This window comes from Babylonia areolata, chromosome 15 (assembly GCF_041734735.1).
Source record: "Babylonia areolata isolate BAREFJ2019XMU chromosome 15, ASM4173473v1, whole genome shotgun sequence".
NCBI classification, from domain to species: Eukaryota; Metazoa; Mollusca; class Gastropoda; order Neogastropoda; family Buccinidae; genus Babylonia; species Babylonia areolata.
The window spans coordinates 32,005,470-32,020,259 of NC_134890.1; the positions used below are offsets into that span (position 1 = coordinate 32,005,470).

At 46.9% G+C, this 14,790-nt stretch overlaps 2 protein-coding genes across 3 annotated transcripts in view; both read left to right on the forward strand.

The window, feature by feature from the left end:
* LOC143290575 (uncharacterized) overlaps window positions 1-5,367 on the forward strand; it is a 21,126-nt gene extending 15,759 nt beyond the window's left edge. Inside the window, exon 2 of the mRNA XM_076600147.1 lies at window positions 1-5,367. This exon is cut by the window's left edge and continues 262 nt beyond it. Coding sequence (XP_076456262.1) covers window positions 548-4,414 — 3,867 coding nt within the window. The 5' untranslated portion in view covers window positions 1-547 and the 3' untranslated portion in view covers window positions 4,415-5,367.
* A 4,656-nt stretch (window positions 5,368-10,023) lies between these two features.
* LOC143290271 (uncharacterized) lies at window positions 10,024-14,034 on the forward strand. Of its 2 annotated transcripts, none has more exons than XM_076599613.1 (2): window positions 10,024-10,152; window positions 12,306-14,034. In XM_076599613.1, exons 1-2 carry the CDS (start codon window positions 10,107-10,109, stop codon window positions 13,298-13,300), a joined length of 1,041 nt encoding a protein of 346 aa, XP_076455728.1. In that variant the 5' UTR covers window positions 10,024-10,106; the 3' UTR covers window positions 13,301-14,034. The 2 variants fall into 2 exon arrangements, with proteins under 2 accessions (XP_076455728.1, XP_076455727.1); XM_076599612.1 differs by having other exon boundaries at window positions 10,025-10,152; window positions 12,303-14,034.
* The last annotated feature ends 756 nt before the right edge of the window (window positions 14,035-14,790 follow it).

Genomic DNA, 14,790 nt, shown 5'->3' on the forward strand with positions numbered 1-14,790 from the left:
GGAACAGTCTATGTGAGAGGGGGAGCAAGAAAGTACACAGCTTCTTCACCACGTAATGTTTGTTTTTTTCCTTTATGATTTGTTACCCCAGGGAGACAGAGACAAAGACAAAAAAAATCAGAAAATAAGCTGGACAGTGCATATCTGACCAGATGTCAGAATTTAAGAGCACTTTAGACCAAGAAGAGTGTCTTGGTATCGGATGAGTGTCTCATGGAAAGAATCAGTTCCCAACCAACCAACGACAAAGAAAGTGACATACGGCAAAAAAAATTGAGCGTGACCTCTGTCCCTGATCAACAGAAGGTGTGTTTCAGAACCTGGAAGGCCTAAAACCCTGCGCTACATCAATCAACAATCCATACAAGTGAATGAATTACCATTTATTTTCTTACGTGACCAACGCTCCGAATGCTGAACAGAAAAAAGTCAGTAATTTGTAATCACTGCGCAACACCTTCACTACCAGGTTCCACACCCCGAACGTTGAAGGGAGCACAGAGACCAACCCTACCAGCTTTCGCTGCCCCGAGACTTGGCGAGGGCCATGGGAAACCGACAAGGGGGAAAGATGGCCGCCAGGCCGGACCTTTCCTTCCAGCAGAAGAACAGCAAGAAACAGGCATGGAAGCCTGTGGATGGGTGGAGCACGGATGTGGATCCGCTGTCTGCCAGACTTCATCCTGCCGTGTTCCAGACCATCACTGTCCAGTCTGCTGGCTCTTTCGGCACCTCGCCCACCTCTGCCTTGCATCCACGGATGTTAGGTGGAAGCACGTTCGACAGTGACGGCAACCCTAACTTTGTGTCCAAGATCCTTCGAGAGGAGAAACATTTAACGTCTTGCCTGCCCGACGACAGAGTGTCCTCACACGTCAAGGATCACTTCCCTGGTTTTGATCGCAGCGACACCTCAGACGTGACCTGCTCAAATACAGGGCTGCATTCCTCATCTGTCACGAGAACAGTTCACATATCTCCAAACACACAAAACCATCGAAACAGTTTGAAGGAAGAGTTCGTGGTGTCTCAGGCATTCTCTGATCTATCTTCCCCTGTTTCTGGCCCTAAGCGACGCTGTCTTGACGACGATTCTCTGACCAAAGTCGGTGCTGGTGTGAACTCGTCGGCTGTGACCTGTACCATTGCTAAATGCATAGACAGACTCGAGAATCTGAAGAGAAACATTGAACAGTGTAACACAGAGAATTTTACACATTTCAGCAACACTGGATTTGCTCAACTACACAGCGGGGTCGACAATGACTACGACAACGCTGACAACTCAAAAGGGGTTGAAGTTTGCTCGCACCGAAGAAGTAAAAGTATGAGCCCTAAAACGTCTGCTTTGATTGGTGTCTCTCAGCCTGACTGCAAAACCAAGTCCAAATCTGTCCGGAAGCTCTCTGAACCAAGCCATAGTGTTCACAGAAAAGATAGCTTGTCCTTGAAAACCTTCATTCCAGGTGAGTGGTCCAAAAGCGCGGAAAACAGTCCAATCATCGTGAGGAAAGCTCTCCCAAACCCCGGCAACCCCGTCATGGTACAAAGAACTCCCAGTCAGAGTCCTTCAGTGGAACGCAGGTTTCCTGCTAATGCGCCAGCAGCCTCTGTGTTGTCGGAGTGTTGTGCAGAACTGCTGGACAGTGAAAAGTTTGGGATCCACGAGCACCCCAAGGTGCTGTCTAACCACCCAGGGTGTACGGAGTCCAGGGAAGCTTCTCACAGCGTCAGGCAAAAAGCAACAGCAGAAATTTCTTTACCTCAAATCTATAGATCTCCAGTCTCTGCCAGAAAAATGCCTGAAAGTCCCGTGCTGTTTTCTTCTGCAGCTCCACACCACGGGAAAGGCAAAGGGAGAGAACAACCCTTAAACACAAGGAGTGATCGAAAAATCCCAGCTTTGTTTCCACTTGAGACATCGAGAGTACATCACATGAAAACGTTCACATCATCCTCATGCTCGTCGTCTTCCTCAGAAAGCCCAATTCGGGGACCTGACAATGTGTTTCCACTTATTCCATCATGGTCCACTTCTACCTCTTCATGTTCTGCTGTGCTGTCCACCACATCCCCCACCCCCATCCGCTACTGTCCGCAGCCTAAAGGAACCCCCATCAAGACATGCACCATGGCGTCCCAGCCATCCGCTGCAGTGGTCATCGCCAGCAGAGAAAGCCGAGAGAGTCAGCAGGTCGTTAACGTTGGTGCAGAGCCCAAAGGAGACGCTGAAACAAGTGGCGCTCACACCACCAATGCCCAGACTCAAGACAGCAAGGATAGACAGGGCATTCCTACATCACCTGACAAGCAGCCATCGACCTCAGCTGTGACAGAAGACACCATCATACAAAACTCACAGACGGCAGTGTTCGGCTCTGTGTCACCTAAACTGTTGCGGCACAGGCGCCTGCTGAAAGACCATTCCAGCCCTTCTCATGACCAGCACACATTTCCAAAGCAGTCAAATTCTGCAGCAGCCAAGACCTCTTCAAGAAATGGAGACAAAACAATGGTAGGGGGTGGTGAGGCTGTGTGCACTGGCGTCCACACGGACAATGATGACGGGCTAGAACTGCTGTCTCAGAGTGCTCCTTCATCCTTTTCCTCATTCGGCACCAGCAGCGGTGGTAACTGCATAGGCAAAACCTTAGGACAAAGAATTCGTGAAGTTATCAATGAAGCAACTGTTGGAACACATTCAAACAAAGACACATGTTCAGTATTGTTAAGAAAACACGAAAGAGTGTTTTCCAAAGATGACATTTTCACAAGCATCAATACCTCATCTTCCTTTTCATTCTCAAACCACTCTAATGATAAAGGCGAAAGGTTCGTGACTGACAAAATGCTGCCTTTTCAACACGCACACCAAACATGTCTAGCCGAAGAAAGACATAAAGCGAGAACACCAGAAGAACTTAGAATCAAACCTGAATTCCCAATGGCTGGGACAAAAGACGCTATCCAACATACCCACGCTCCCAAACGAGCTGGTTATTCCTATCAGTTAAGCTCTTCCAGAGACTCCTGTTCAAGCTGTGTTAGTGATTCTTCCCACATGGACACCTATGAGGCCACCTATTTTCCCGGTGAAGTAGCAGAGTTAACCCAAGCAAACCTGTGTCATCGAACCAAACTCTTCTCCGAGGGCCTGTCGTTGAAGCAGAACTCGGTCATGGCCACACGGCTGGGAGTTCCGGGTCATCGGCTCGTGACCTCTGACACCTCCGACACCTTGTCCACTGACCGAGACACGTCCAGTAGTTCCAAAAGAGAGAGCAGCACTTCCACAGCAACTGACGACACGCTGACCTCATTCAAAACAAGATCAACGGCTGATTCGGTTGATTATGACGAAGGTTTCATTTTACCAGAAAGTTTAGTTTTCATTCGTAGTGCAGACAAAGGCGCACCAACAGACTTGTACGGGTTCGAGTCGGAGCAGTCCACGGTAAAACGGAAACTGGTTCCTGCACGGTTACCGGAGCCACGTGTTGAGCATGACCTGCTCCTTCACAAGACGAGGAAGAAACGTCGGAAACAGCTGCACGTGCAGTCACAAATCATCACACCAAGGCATGAACACTCAGACGACACTCTGAAACGGAATCGTAGTGGTCGGAACGTTTACAGCGACGAGATCAGCGATGACAGTGACCTCTTTGACAGCAAGGACGATGTGTCGGACCTGCCCAGTAGTAGGGACGACATCTCCGACTTGCCCAGCAGTCGTGATGACATTTCAGACCTCCCAAGCAGTAGAGACGATATTTCAGATATTCCATGCAGTAAAGGCAAAGCTTTTGGTGGAATCAAAAGCACACATGACTCACCAGACAGCGGCGCCACAGCCGGATGCGTTTTCTACAGAAGCGACTTGCAGTGCAACGAAAGCAGATCCGTGACAAGAAAACTAGCAACCCACCATCACACATCCACAGACTTATCAGACACTGATGTGAACTGTGCGTTCAGCAGTCCTATAGCCTTCACTCGAGACCCGTGCGAAGCGTTTCCGAACGCGGCGTGTAGTTCTGAGAGACCTGGTGACGGGGGGGTCGCTGTACCGTTGTTTCCGGCAGAACCTCTGACGTCAGGCAGCAAACGACGAGGGGCCAGGCTTCCTGACGTCATCATGCCTGCACGCTCTCCAGCCACTGCTTCCCGCACACGATTGACGGCGACCTCACAAGCCAGACCGAGCGAGACAGACAGTGGTGAGGACAGAAACAGCTGTGAAGGAACCAGAAACGCCAGTGTGCCGCCTCCAGTGTTGAGCGGCGCCGAAAATGTCGACGAAGGGAAAGAACTCTTGCCTCAATGCCCTGAATGTCCTGAAGACAGAAGCGCGGTTGTCTTCTCGTGCACTATTTATAACTCAACCTGTCAGAGCGTTGACGCTCGGGACTGACCGGAAACAATGGTGATGCCGTGTGTGTTAGCTTTGGGTTCTTTTGTAGCTTTCACAATGCAGTCGCTTTCTTTCATTGGAACCCAACGCAGGTAGTGTGAGTTAGATATATATATATATATATAAAATGTTTATGTTTGACCCAGCGTTCTGGTGTGCAGTTCCTGAATTAATGTCGCCCAGACAGTGTAGATCATGACTCCCCTCAGTGGGCCTGTAGTCACTGACTGAGTGTTTGGTGCGATCAGATAGTGCCTATGGAATGCACACATCTGACTCGGGCATCTATCTCTGGCTTGGTCCTCTCTCTCTCTCTCTCTCTCTCTCTCTCTCTGTCTCTCTCTCTGTCTCTCTCTGTCTCTCTCTCTCTCCGGTAATCCCCCCTCTCTGTCTGTCAGAGCAACGCCATTAATCAAATCAGTAACTTTTTCAGTTTCCTTAATTAAGACAATTCTGATTTTGTAATCATATAAAAAAATGGTTTCGTGTTAACCTCAGTCCTGTAATGAAATACTGACTTTTTCTGTTCATGCACTATCATCATCATCATCATCAAATTATTATTATTATTATTATTATTATTGTTATTATCAATCCTTTTCTGACCCTAATAGCTGTCATAACACCATTTTATCATAAAAATAACTTAAATGTTTTCCTTTCCTGTTCTATTATTAGGGCCTATGGTTACAATAATAATAATAATAATAATGAATACCATTATTATTATTATCATTATTACTATTATTATTATTATTATTATTATTATTATTATTATTATTATTATTGTCCCCGCTTGCTATATAAGACTATTTCATTATTCACATGAAATATTTCCCTGGCTTCTCTGACCCACATGGAAGGATAACATGTTTCAATCCACGAATAACAACTCGATATGCAGCGATCATTGTGAGTCAGTTGTCAGAAGAAGAAAAAATCGTATTCTCTCCCTTTTGTGTGTGACTGGTATTTTTTTCGTTCGTATCTTAGCTCTGTATGTCTGTCTGTCTGTCTGTTTGGCGGCTCAGTTGTCTATCTGGCAAGCAGCATGTTCGCTAATCGTCATGTACGCAGTTCGCCGGTACGTACTCTGTCTGTCTGTCTGTCTGTCAGTGTCTGTCAGTATGGCGAATTGTGAACGCTCATCCACACACACACAACTACACACACACTCTCTCTCTCCCTCTCTCTCTCTGTCTCTCTCTCTCTCTCTCTCTCTCTCTCTCTCTCACACACACACACACACACACACACACACACACATTCTCTCTTCCTCTCTCTCTCTTTGTCACACACACACACACACACACACACACACACGATTGGGAGCATACACATGCACACGTACGCACGCTTGCACTGACTGACCTACGGACGCAGCCACACACACACACACACACACACACACACACACACACACACACACACACACACACACACACACACACACACACACACACACACACACACACACACACCATTCAAGACAATACCGATATGCACGCATGCAAGCACTCACTCACGCATGCACTGACGGCATACACTGAGGCACTGACACACAATTCATGACGACTGATAACGCGGACGATTCATGGCAATCATGACAATATCAGTTCGGTCGCTGTTACTTTCTGACACTCAGAAAGCTTCTCTGAAGGCCTTCAACATCAGCCACGACACATGGGAGCTGAATGCAATGGACAGACCAAAGTGGCGTTCAGTTGTCCATAAAGGCGCCAAATCTTGTGAGGCCAACAGAATCGCTGCAGCAGAGCAACGCAGACAGGCCAGGAAAAGCAGTGCCAGCAAGTCCCCGACAGCCGCCACCATCCCCTGTCCACACTGCGTCAGAACCTTCCGGGCGCGGATTGGCCTGACCAGTCATCTGCGCACCCACAGAGCCCAACCCACCCACCCCCAGGATGACTAGATGGTCCTCGTCGATCCCGACGGACGAACCACACACACACACTTTCAGCAATATTTCTTCGTCGTTGGTGATATTAGACGGGGATAAAAATAGATGAATAGATAAATGAATGAATGAATAAATAAATAAACAAACAGATAGATAGATAAATAAATGAATGAATTTCGTTCGTTTATTTATTTAGAGTCTGTTCATCTAAGATGATGACATTAGACTGAAAATAAATGATATTATTATTATCATTTGGATTATTATCATTTCTATCATAATGATAATTGTTATTATTAATTAGAAATCGACATTTCTGTATATTCGAATGAAAAAGGGGGCGGTTGAGGTGGAGGGGAGGGGCGTGGGGGCAAGTGGGAGGGGACTAAGAAAGGAAGAGACAGACAGACAGACAGAGAGAGAGAGAGAACAGAATGTGGAAAAGATGAGTACAAAATCTAAAATGAAGAGGGTGAGTGTCAGTGATTGGAGAAAGAAAAAACATAATATTGGAAGGGTGAATAATAAATAAATAAATAAATTGATTAATGAATTTATAAAACCAAAGCAAAAACTATCGAAATCCACTCACATGCAGTCGCTCTTGCTCTTCTAATCTCCTTTTCTCGCGAGTTTCAAACAGTCACGTTTCTCCCATTAACTGCAAACAGCGAGTCATTACAATAAACGGCAGCACTTAAAGACCTGGACAACTACACAGTCAGCAATCATCCAGTTGATCAGTCACGGAACTGACGGAGAAATGTCACCGTACATACGAAATCACGAAGCCATACAAACTTTCTCTTTTTCTCTTTCAAAATACGCTCTGGCACGTATTAATTTATACAACGATTTTATTGTTTATTTAATCCTTTGTTTACAAACAAAACAATACCATTTTTGGTGGGGATGTGCAAAAATCATATATAGACAAAGTAGGCAAATTTCAGTTAAATAGTTGTAAAACGTACTGACTTATGCAGCTTTACATGAAGGAGTGGGTGATTTTCTCACCCACGAAGTACCACGAAGGTAAAAGCCAAGGACAGGGACGTAAAATGACAAAGTGTTTTAAGTCGAACTTTCGTCGTGTTATTTATCATACAGGAAACTCTCTACAATCAATCGGAGATTCGTTGGAAACAAAATCAAAAGACATTTGCCTGTGTTTCAACCTATTTCCTGGGTTCGTTCTTATTTCTTTTCTGATCACCACTAGGCCTACCGGCGCATTGTCAACAAATGGCAGCTTCCGGCGACTGATAGCACTGGCGTCGACAGACGGTCCTTAGATTTTCGGCAAAAAACAGAATGAAGGATATGGGTGAAAACCAGGTAAATGTCTGTGATTTTGTTTGCCAGTTGACCTCCGATTGATTCTGGAACGTTCCTTGAATGATAATATAATTAAATTAAAAAGAATATATATATATATATATATATATATATATATATATATATATATATATATATATATACACATATATAATCGTTTGATTTTAAGCTCCTCTCTTAGGAATTAACTATTCTACTCATATGCACTGTGAACGCAAGCCAGTTTTAAAATGAGGTATGTTGCTTTCACGTTTTGATATTGACCATAGACATTAAACAACGATTTCAATGTGTACTTACTCCTTTGTTTACAAGCAAAACAAAGTTATTTTTTGTGGGGATATGCAAAAATCATTAATGAACAAAGTCATCAAATTTCAGTTAAGTACTTATAAAACTGACTGAGTTATGAAGGTTTGAATAAAAGTATGGGTAATTTTTTTACCACTAACGAGGTACGGCAAAGGATAAAGGTTAAAATTATACCCCCGCCCTGCACCACCACTACCGTCTTCTCCACACCCCTGAACTGTATATTCATTGTACCGGTGGTCTAGTCAAGAAAAATACCCGCATGGGGGCACATGGAAAAACAAAACAAAACAAAACAAAAATGGACATACAAATGGCAAATACATGGCGACGATCTATGCGGCACGGTTACCCAGCTCATGACGAACTTGTAAGTAAATAAATGACATTAGGCTGTGCTAGACTGTGTAGGCCCTATTATCTGAACACAAAAGCATCTTATTTCAAATAACACAAAGTACACTAACAATAACTAACCAAGAGAAATCTAGCCGATTAGAACAGATTTTTTAAATGCATAACATTTTTTAAAAGATGAATTTAAACAGTTTCAACAAAGATGGCTTATTCTTTACGATAACCAATTGTGAGAACTTCAAAGCGTTCGGATTTTTTTTTGTAATATGGCTTTGAAAAATGTTTTCTATAACATATGGAAAAAAACAGCAGAACATCAAGCTATGTTTGTGTTGTTTGCTGAAGTTTTGTCAATTTTGTTCACAGACAATGCTGGTACTGATTTAATTAATCAGGGAAACATTGTCATGCTTTCGGAAATGTTCTCACATCAATCCATTCAAGCAGTTTGACCAAATGATGAAGCAGTTCGGTTCGGTTCGGTTTCTCAAGGAGGCTTCACATCGTTCGGACAAATCCATATACGCTACACCATATCTGCTAAGCACATCAGTGCCTGACCAGCAGTGTAACCCAACGCGCTTAGCCAGGCCTTCATGAAGCGAACACTGGCTTAGCCATCAGTGGACAAGCTCACCAGAAAAAAAAAAAACAAAAACGAACAATGCGAAATTGGATATGCACATGGATGCACACACCAGCAATATAATTGTAGCCATGCATTCATAACACTCAGGTTTGATAGTGTGTGCGTGTACAAACCAATGCGATGTTGAAAGAGAATACCCGTACCCCCTCGAACGTACCGTCTTTTTTATGCTAAAGACAAAACTGCAGTGATTTGAGTGTGTCATTAAATAAGCACAAAGAAAACTCTCTCTCTCTCTCTCTTTCGTACACACACACACACACACACACACACACTAACACACACTAACACACTAACACACAGAGAAAACACACACACACACACACACACACACACACACACACACACACTAACACACAGAGAAAACACACACACACACACACACACAGAGTGACACACACAGAGTAACACACACACACACACACACACACACGCGCGCGCGCGCGCGCATGCACACACACACACACACACACACAGAGTGACACACACAGAGTGACTCACACACACACACACACAGAAAACACACAAACACACACACATACACACACACACACACACACACATACACACACACACACACGCAAGCACGCACGCACGCATTCACACACACACACACACACACACAGTGACACACACAGAGTGACTCACACACACACACACACACACACACACACACAGAAAACACACACACACACACACACACACACACACACACACACACACACACACAGAGAGAGAAAACACACACACACACACACACACACACACACACACACACACAGAGAGAGAGAGAGAGAGAGAGAGAGAGAGAGAGAAAACACACACACACGCCTCACTTCACACGATCTACATCAGTCTACTACCTCCAGCGCCACTCTCAGCTCTAAACGAATCCTCCAGCACTCCCCCCTCCCTCCCCGTCCCTTCACAACCCATCAAAGGTCAGTTATAATACGTTTCGCTCAAAGCGGTTTCCTGTTGAATTCCGCATATATTAGCAGCAGCACGCAGTGACTGATTTCCAAAGTGACAGCAGACTCTGAACCACAGAGACCGGGTTCTTTAACTGCCGGCGCACGTCAGTGGAACACCCTCCGACAACCAAGTCCTTCATCATGATGCCACTTCTGTCGCTGAACTTGCTGCTACTGCTGTGCTGGGGTATGAATTCACAGACTGCCTCTCTGTCTGCTGCGCTCTGTTACATGTCTGTCTGACTGTGTATGACATTGTGTGTGCGCCTGAAATCTAATCGAATGGCTCAGGAAACGAATGATGAGCGCCTAATGGCAGCCGTCCGAGTCAGTCGGCTCTACCTAGAAAGGCAGCCTGTTGTGTAAATGACCCCGTGTTTGTAAAGCGCTTAGAGCTTGGTCACCGACCGCTATGTAAGTAACCACATCATCATCGTGTCATTGTCTGTGTATCTGTATGTAATCAGTTGGCAACCGTGCCATGATTACTGTGTATCTGTAATTGTACGCAATGGTCCTTTTCTGCTTTCTGTGTATCTGTAAATGGTGACCGTGCAGTGATCTTAGTGCTGCTACTCTCTGTGTATCTGTAATTGTAACAACGCAATTATCCTAGGGCTACTGTCTGTCTATGTGTTTGTAAATGGTGACCGTGCAATGATCTCAGTGCTACTCTCTGTGTAACTGTTTGTAACGGCAAATGACCCGGCACACAGTCATATAGTGATTCTACTGCTGCTCTCTGAGTGTCTGTATTGGTAACAGTACAATGATCCAAGTGCTACTCTGCGTATCTGTTTTTAAATGGTAACCCTACAGCCGTGATCCCAGTTCTACTCTCTGTGTATCTGTTTGCAATGGTAACCACGCAATGATCCTTCTGCTATTCTCTGTGCATCTGTTTGTAAATGGTGACTGTGCAGGGATCCCTGTGCTGTTGTCTGTGTGTCTGTAATTGTATCCGTGCAGTAATCACAGTGCTGTTCCCTGTGTGTCTGTTTGTATGTGGTGACCGTGCAGTAATCACAGTGCTGTTCCCTGTGTGTCTGTAATTGTATCCGTGCAGTAATCACAGTGCTGTTCCCTGTGTGTCTGTAATTGTATCCGTGCAGTAATCACAGTGCTGTTCCCTGTGTGTCTGTAATTGTATCCGTGCAGTAATCACAGTGCTGTTCCCTGTGTGTCTGTAATTGTATCCGTGCAGTAATCACAGTGCTGTTCCCTGTGTGTCTGTAATTGTATCCGTGCAGTAATCACAGTGCTGTTCCCTGTGTGTCTGTAATTGTATCCGTGCAGTAATCACAGTGCTGTTCCCTGTGTGTCTGTAATTGTATCCGTGCAGTAATCACAGTGCTGTTCCCTGTGTGTCTGTAATTGTATCCGTGCAGTAATCACAGTGCTGTTCCCTGTGTGTCTGTAATTGTATCCGTGCAGTAATCACAGTGCTGTTCCCTGTGTGTCTGTAATTGTATCCGTGCAGTAATCACAGTGCTGTTCCCTGTGTGTCTGTAATTGTATCCGTGCAGTAATCACAGTGCTGTTCCCTGTGTGTCTGTAATTGTATCCGTGCAGTAATCACAGTGCTGTTCCCTGTGTGTCTGTAATTGTATCCGTGCAGTAATCACAGTGCTGTTCCCTGTGTGTCTGTTTGTATGTGGTGACCGTGCAGTAATCACAGTGCTGTTCCCTGTGTGTCTGTTTGCAGGTGGTGACCGTGCAGTAATCACAGTGCTGTTCCCTGTGTGTCTGTTTGCAGGTGGTGACCGTACAGTGATTGGAGTCAGCGTTACTCTCTCGGTGTGTCTGTTTGTGATGGTGACCGTACAGTGATTGGAGTCAGTGTTACTCTCTCGGTGTATCTGTTTGTGATGGTAGCCGTACAGCATCGGTATCGGTAGCTCAAGGAGGCGTCACTGCGTTCGGTCAAATCCATATGCCAAGCACGGCAAATGCCTGACCAGCAGCGTAACCTAACGCACTTTGTCAGGCCTTGAGCGAATGAATGAATTAATTAATAAATGATAGATAAATAATTAAACAGATAACACACTCACAAACGCCATGTGTGTGTGTGTGTGTGTGTGTGTGTGTGTGTGTGTGTGTGTGTGTGTGTGTGTGTGTGTGTGTGTGTGTGTGTGTGTCTGTGTGTGTGTGTGTGTGTGTGTGTGTGTGTCTGTGTGTGTGTCTGTGTCTGTGTGTGTGTATGTGTGTGTGTGTGTGTATGTGTGTGTGTGTGCGTCTGTGTGTGTGTGTGTATGTGTGTGTGTGTGTGTGTATGTGTGTGTGTCTGTGTCTGTGTGTGTGTGTCTGTGTCTGTGAACACATATCCATGTCCAGCAGAGTGCCAAGCCAGCACCTCCCCCCACCACCACCACCACCCGGACACCCTAGCATCCCGCAGCCTTGAACCTGAACTGACGCACGCCGTCACCTTCCCCGCCACGTCCCGGTCATCGCCCAGAATGAGAAGCCTGGTGTCCCTCCCAGACGGCTCCCTTCTGCTGGGCGACCTGTCTGGCGGAGTGCCCATCACGCGCGTCCTCCTCACGGCGGCGGACCCCGCCACCCGCGTCACCTCCCTCCCGCTGCCCGGCAGGCCACTGTTCAAGGACGTCAAGTCTCTGGCCGCCGTGGACGAGCGGCACGTGCTGACGACAGGCACGGGCATGAACCACGACGTCCTGAAGCTGCTCACCCTCGGCCCCGACATGGCGGAGGTGGCTCAGGTGCAGGAGGTCCGGGTTCCGGAGCGGAGGACGTACAGCGATCATCTCATCGTGGCGGCTGCGGCTGGGTCAGAGCCGGGGACGTTCCTCCTCTCGGGGCAGGACATCATGAGTCACAAGTCCTTCGTGGACGTCATCACGGCGGACGGGCAGTTTGTGGACACACTTGCTGACAACATGGACTTCGTCATCACGGGCATGACGCCGAAGGGGGACCTCGTCTACCTGAGCGGGAACTACCCGCAACAGACCCACTCCACCATCGTCAAGCTGAACCGCGTGTCCAAGACCACCGTCGGCGATGCCGTTGACTTCAGCGCCGTGAGTCACAGAGCCAATGTCTACCAAGCGGATGTGGACGGTGAGGGGAACGTCTACGTAGCTGTCTACAACCCTCTGGGATGTTTTCAAGGCCAAGGTCAGTGCTGCCGCTGCGTGATGCTGATCACGCCGGAAGGGGACAGGAGGGTGCTGCTCAACTACGGCTTTCAGGAGAGGAACTTGGAAGCCGTCCTGGTGACGTCATCTGGGTTTGTGACGTCATCGGTGGTCAAGGTCCCGTCCGCCCGCGGGAAAAGTATTGTTGTGGAGGAGTTTGACTTGGTGTGAAGATGTCGTCACCATGACCTCAATCCGTGGTCCTCTCTCTCTCTCTCTCTCCCCCTCTCTCTCTCTCTCCCTCTCTCTCCTTCTCTCTTTCTCTCTGTGCTTCAACTGGTGTTCAACAAGATAAAGTAACGACACAGAAAGGTGGGCAGGGAGAACACTCATGATCACGATCGATAAAAATCAATTTTAGTTTTTCAGTAGTCCCTTAATTTTTTCTTTGAAATTGTCCGCGCTTCATGTTGTATGTAACTCTTTTGTAGACGTAATTAAAAGTTGTTTACAATCTACAGTAGTATTTCCTGTGTCTGTGTTCGTTTTCCTGGTACTAGTCAGTGTCACAGATGACACATTAGTATTTCTGCAGCAAGCGCGTGTTATGGTGTGTATGGGTTCAGTGTCGAGCGTTAGTGAGTTTATTGTTATCAACAGAATTAAAACCACGTTGGATCGTGTCATACAAAATCGACTTACTTTCTAATAATTGGTGCTGTAGGTAGTCAGTGTAAAACTTGTTTCTTGTAGTTATGTTGATAATATATTCGTTTTTATTACGAGTTTGATGTTTTGAAGCCGCCCCATGTCAATACCCCCCCCCCACCCCACCCCCCACCCCCGTGTCGATACTCCCCCATGTCGATACTCCCCTGTGTCGATACTCCCCAATACTCCCCCATGTCAATATTCCCCCGTGTCGATACTTCCCCGTGTCGATACTCCCCCGTGTCAATACTCCCCTGTGTCGATACTCCGCTGTGTCGATACTCCCCCGTGTCAATACTCCCCCATGTCAATACTCCCCCGTGTCAATACTCCCCCATGTCAATACTCCCTCATGTCAATACTTCCCCGGCTCGATAGTCCCCCGTGTCGATACTCCCCCGTGTCGATATTCCTAATACTCCCCCATGTCGATACTCCCAAATACTCCCCCATGTCAATACTCCCCCGTGTCGATACTCCCCCGTGTCGATACTCCCCCGTGTCGATACTCCCCCATGTCAATACTCCCCCGTGTCGATACTTCCCCTGTGTCGATACTTCCCCGTGTCGATACTCCCCTGTGTCGATACTCTCACCGTGCTGATACTCCCCCGTGTCAATATCCCCCCCCCCCCGCCTCCACGCCCCCGAGTTGATACTCCCCCATGTCAATACTTCCCCGGCTCGATAGTCCCCCGTGTCAATACTTCCCCGGCTCGATAGTCTCCCATGTCGTTACTCCCCCGTGTCGATACTCCCCAATACTCCCCCATGTCGATACTCCCCCGTGTCGATATTCCTAATACTCCCCCATGTCGATATTCCCCCGTGTCGATACTCCCCAATACTCCCCCATGTCGATACTCCCCCGTGTCGATATTCCTAATACTCCCCCATGTCGATACTCCCAAATACTCCCCCATGTCAATACTCCCCCGTGTCGATACTCCCCCTGTCGATACAACCCCCCCCCCCCCCGCCTCCACGCCCCCGTGTTGATACTCCCCCAT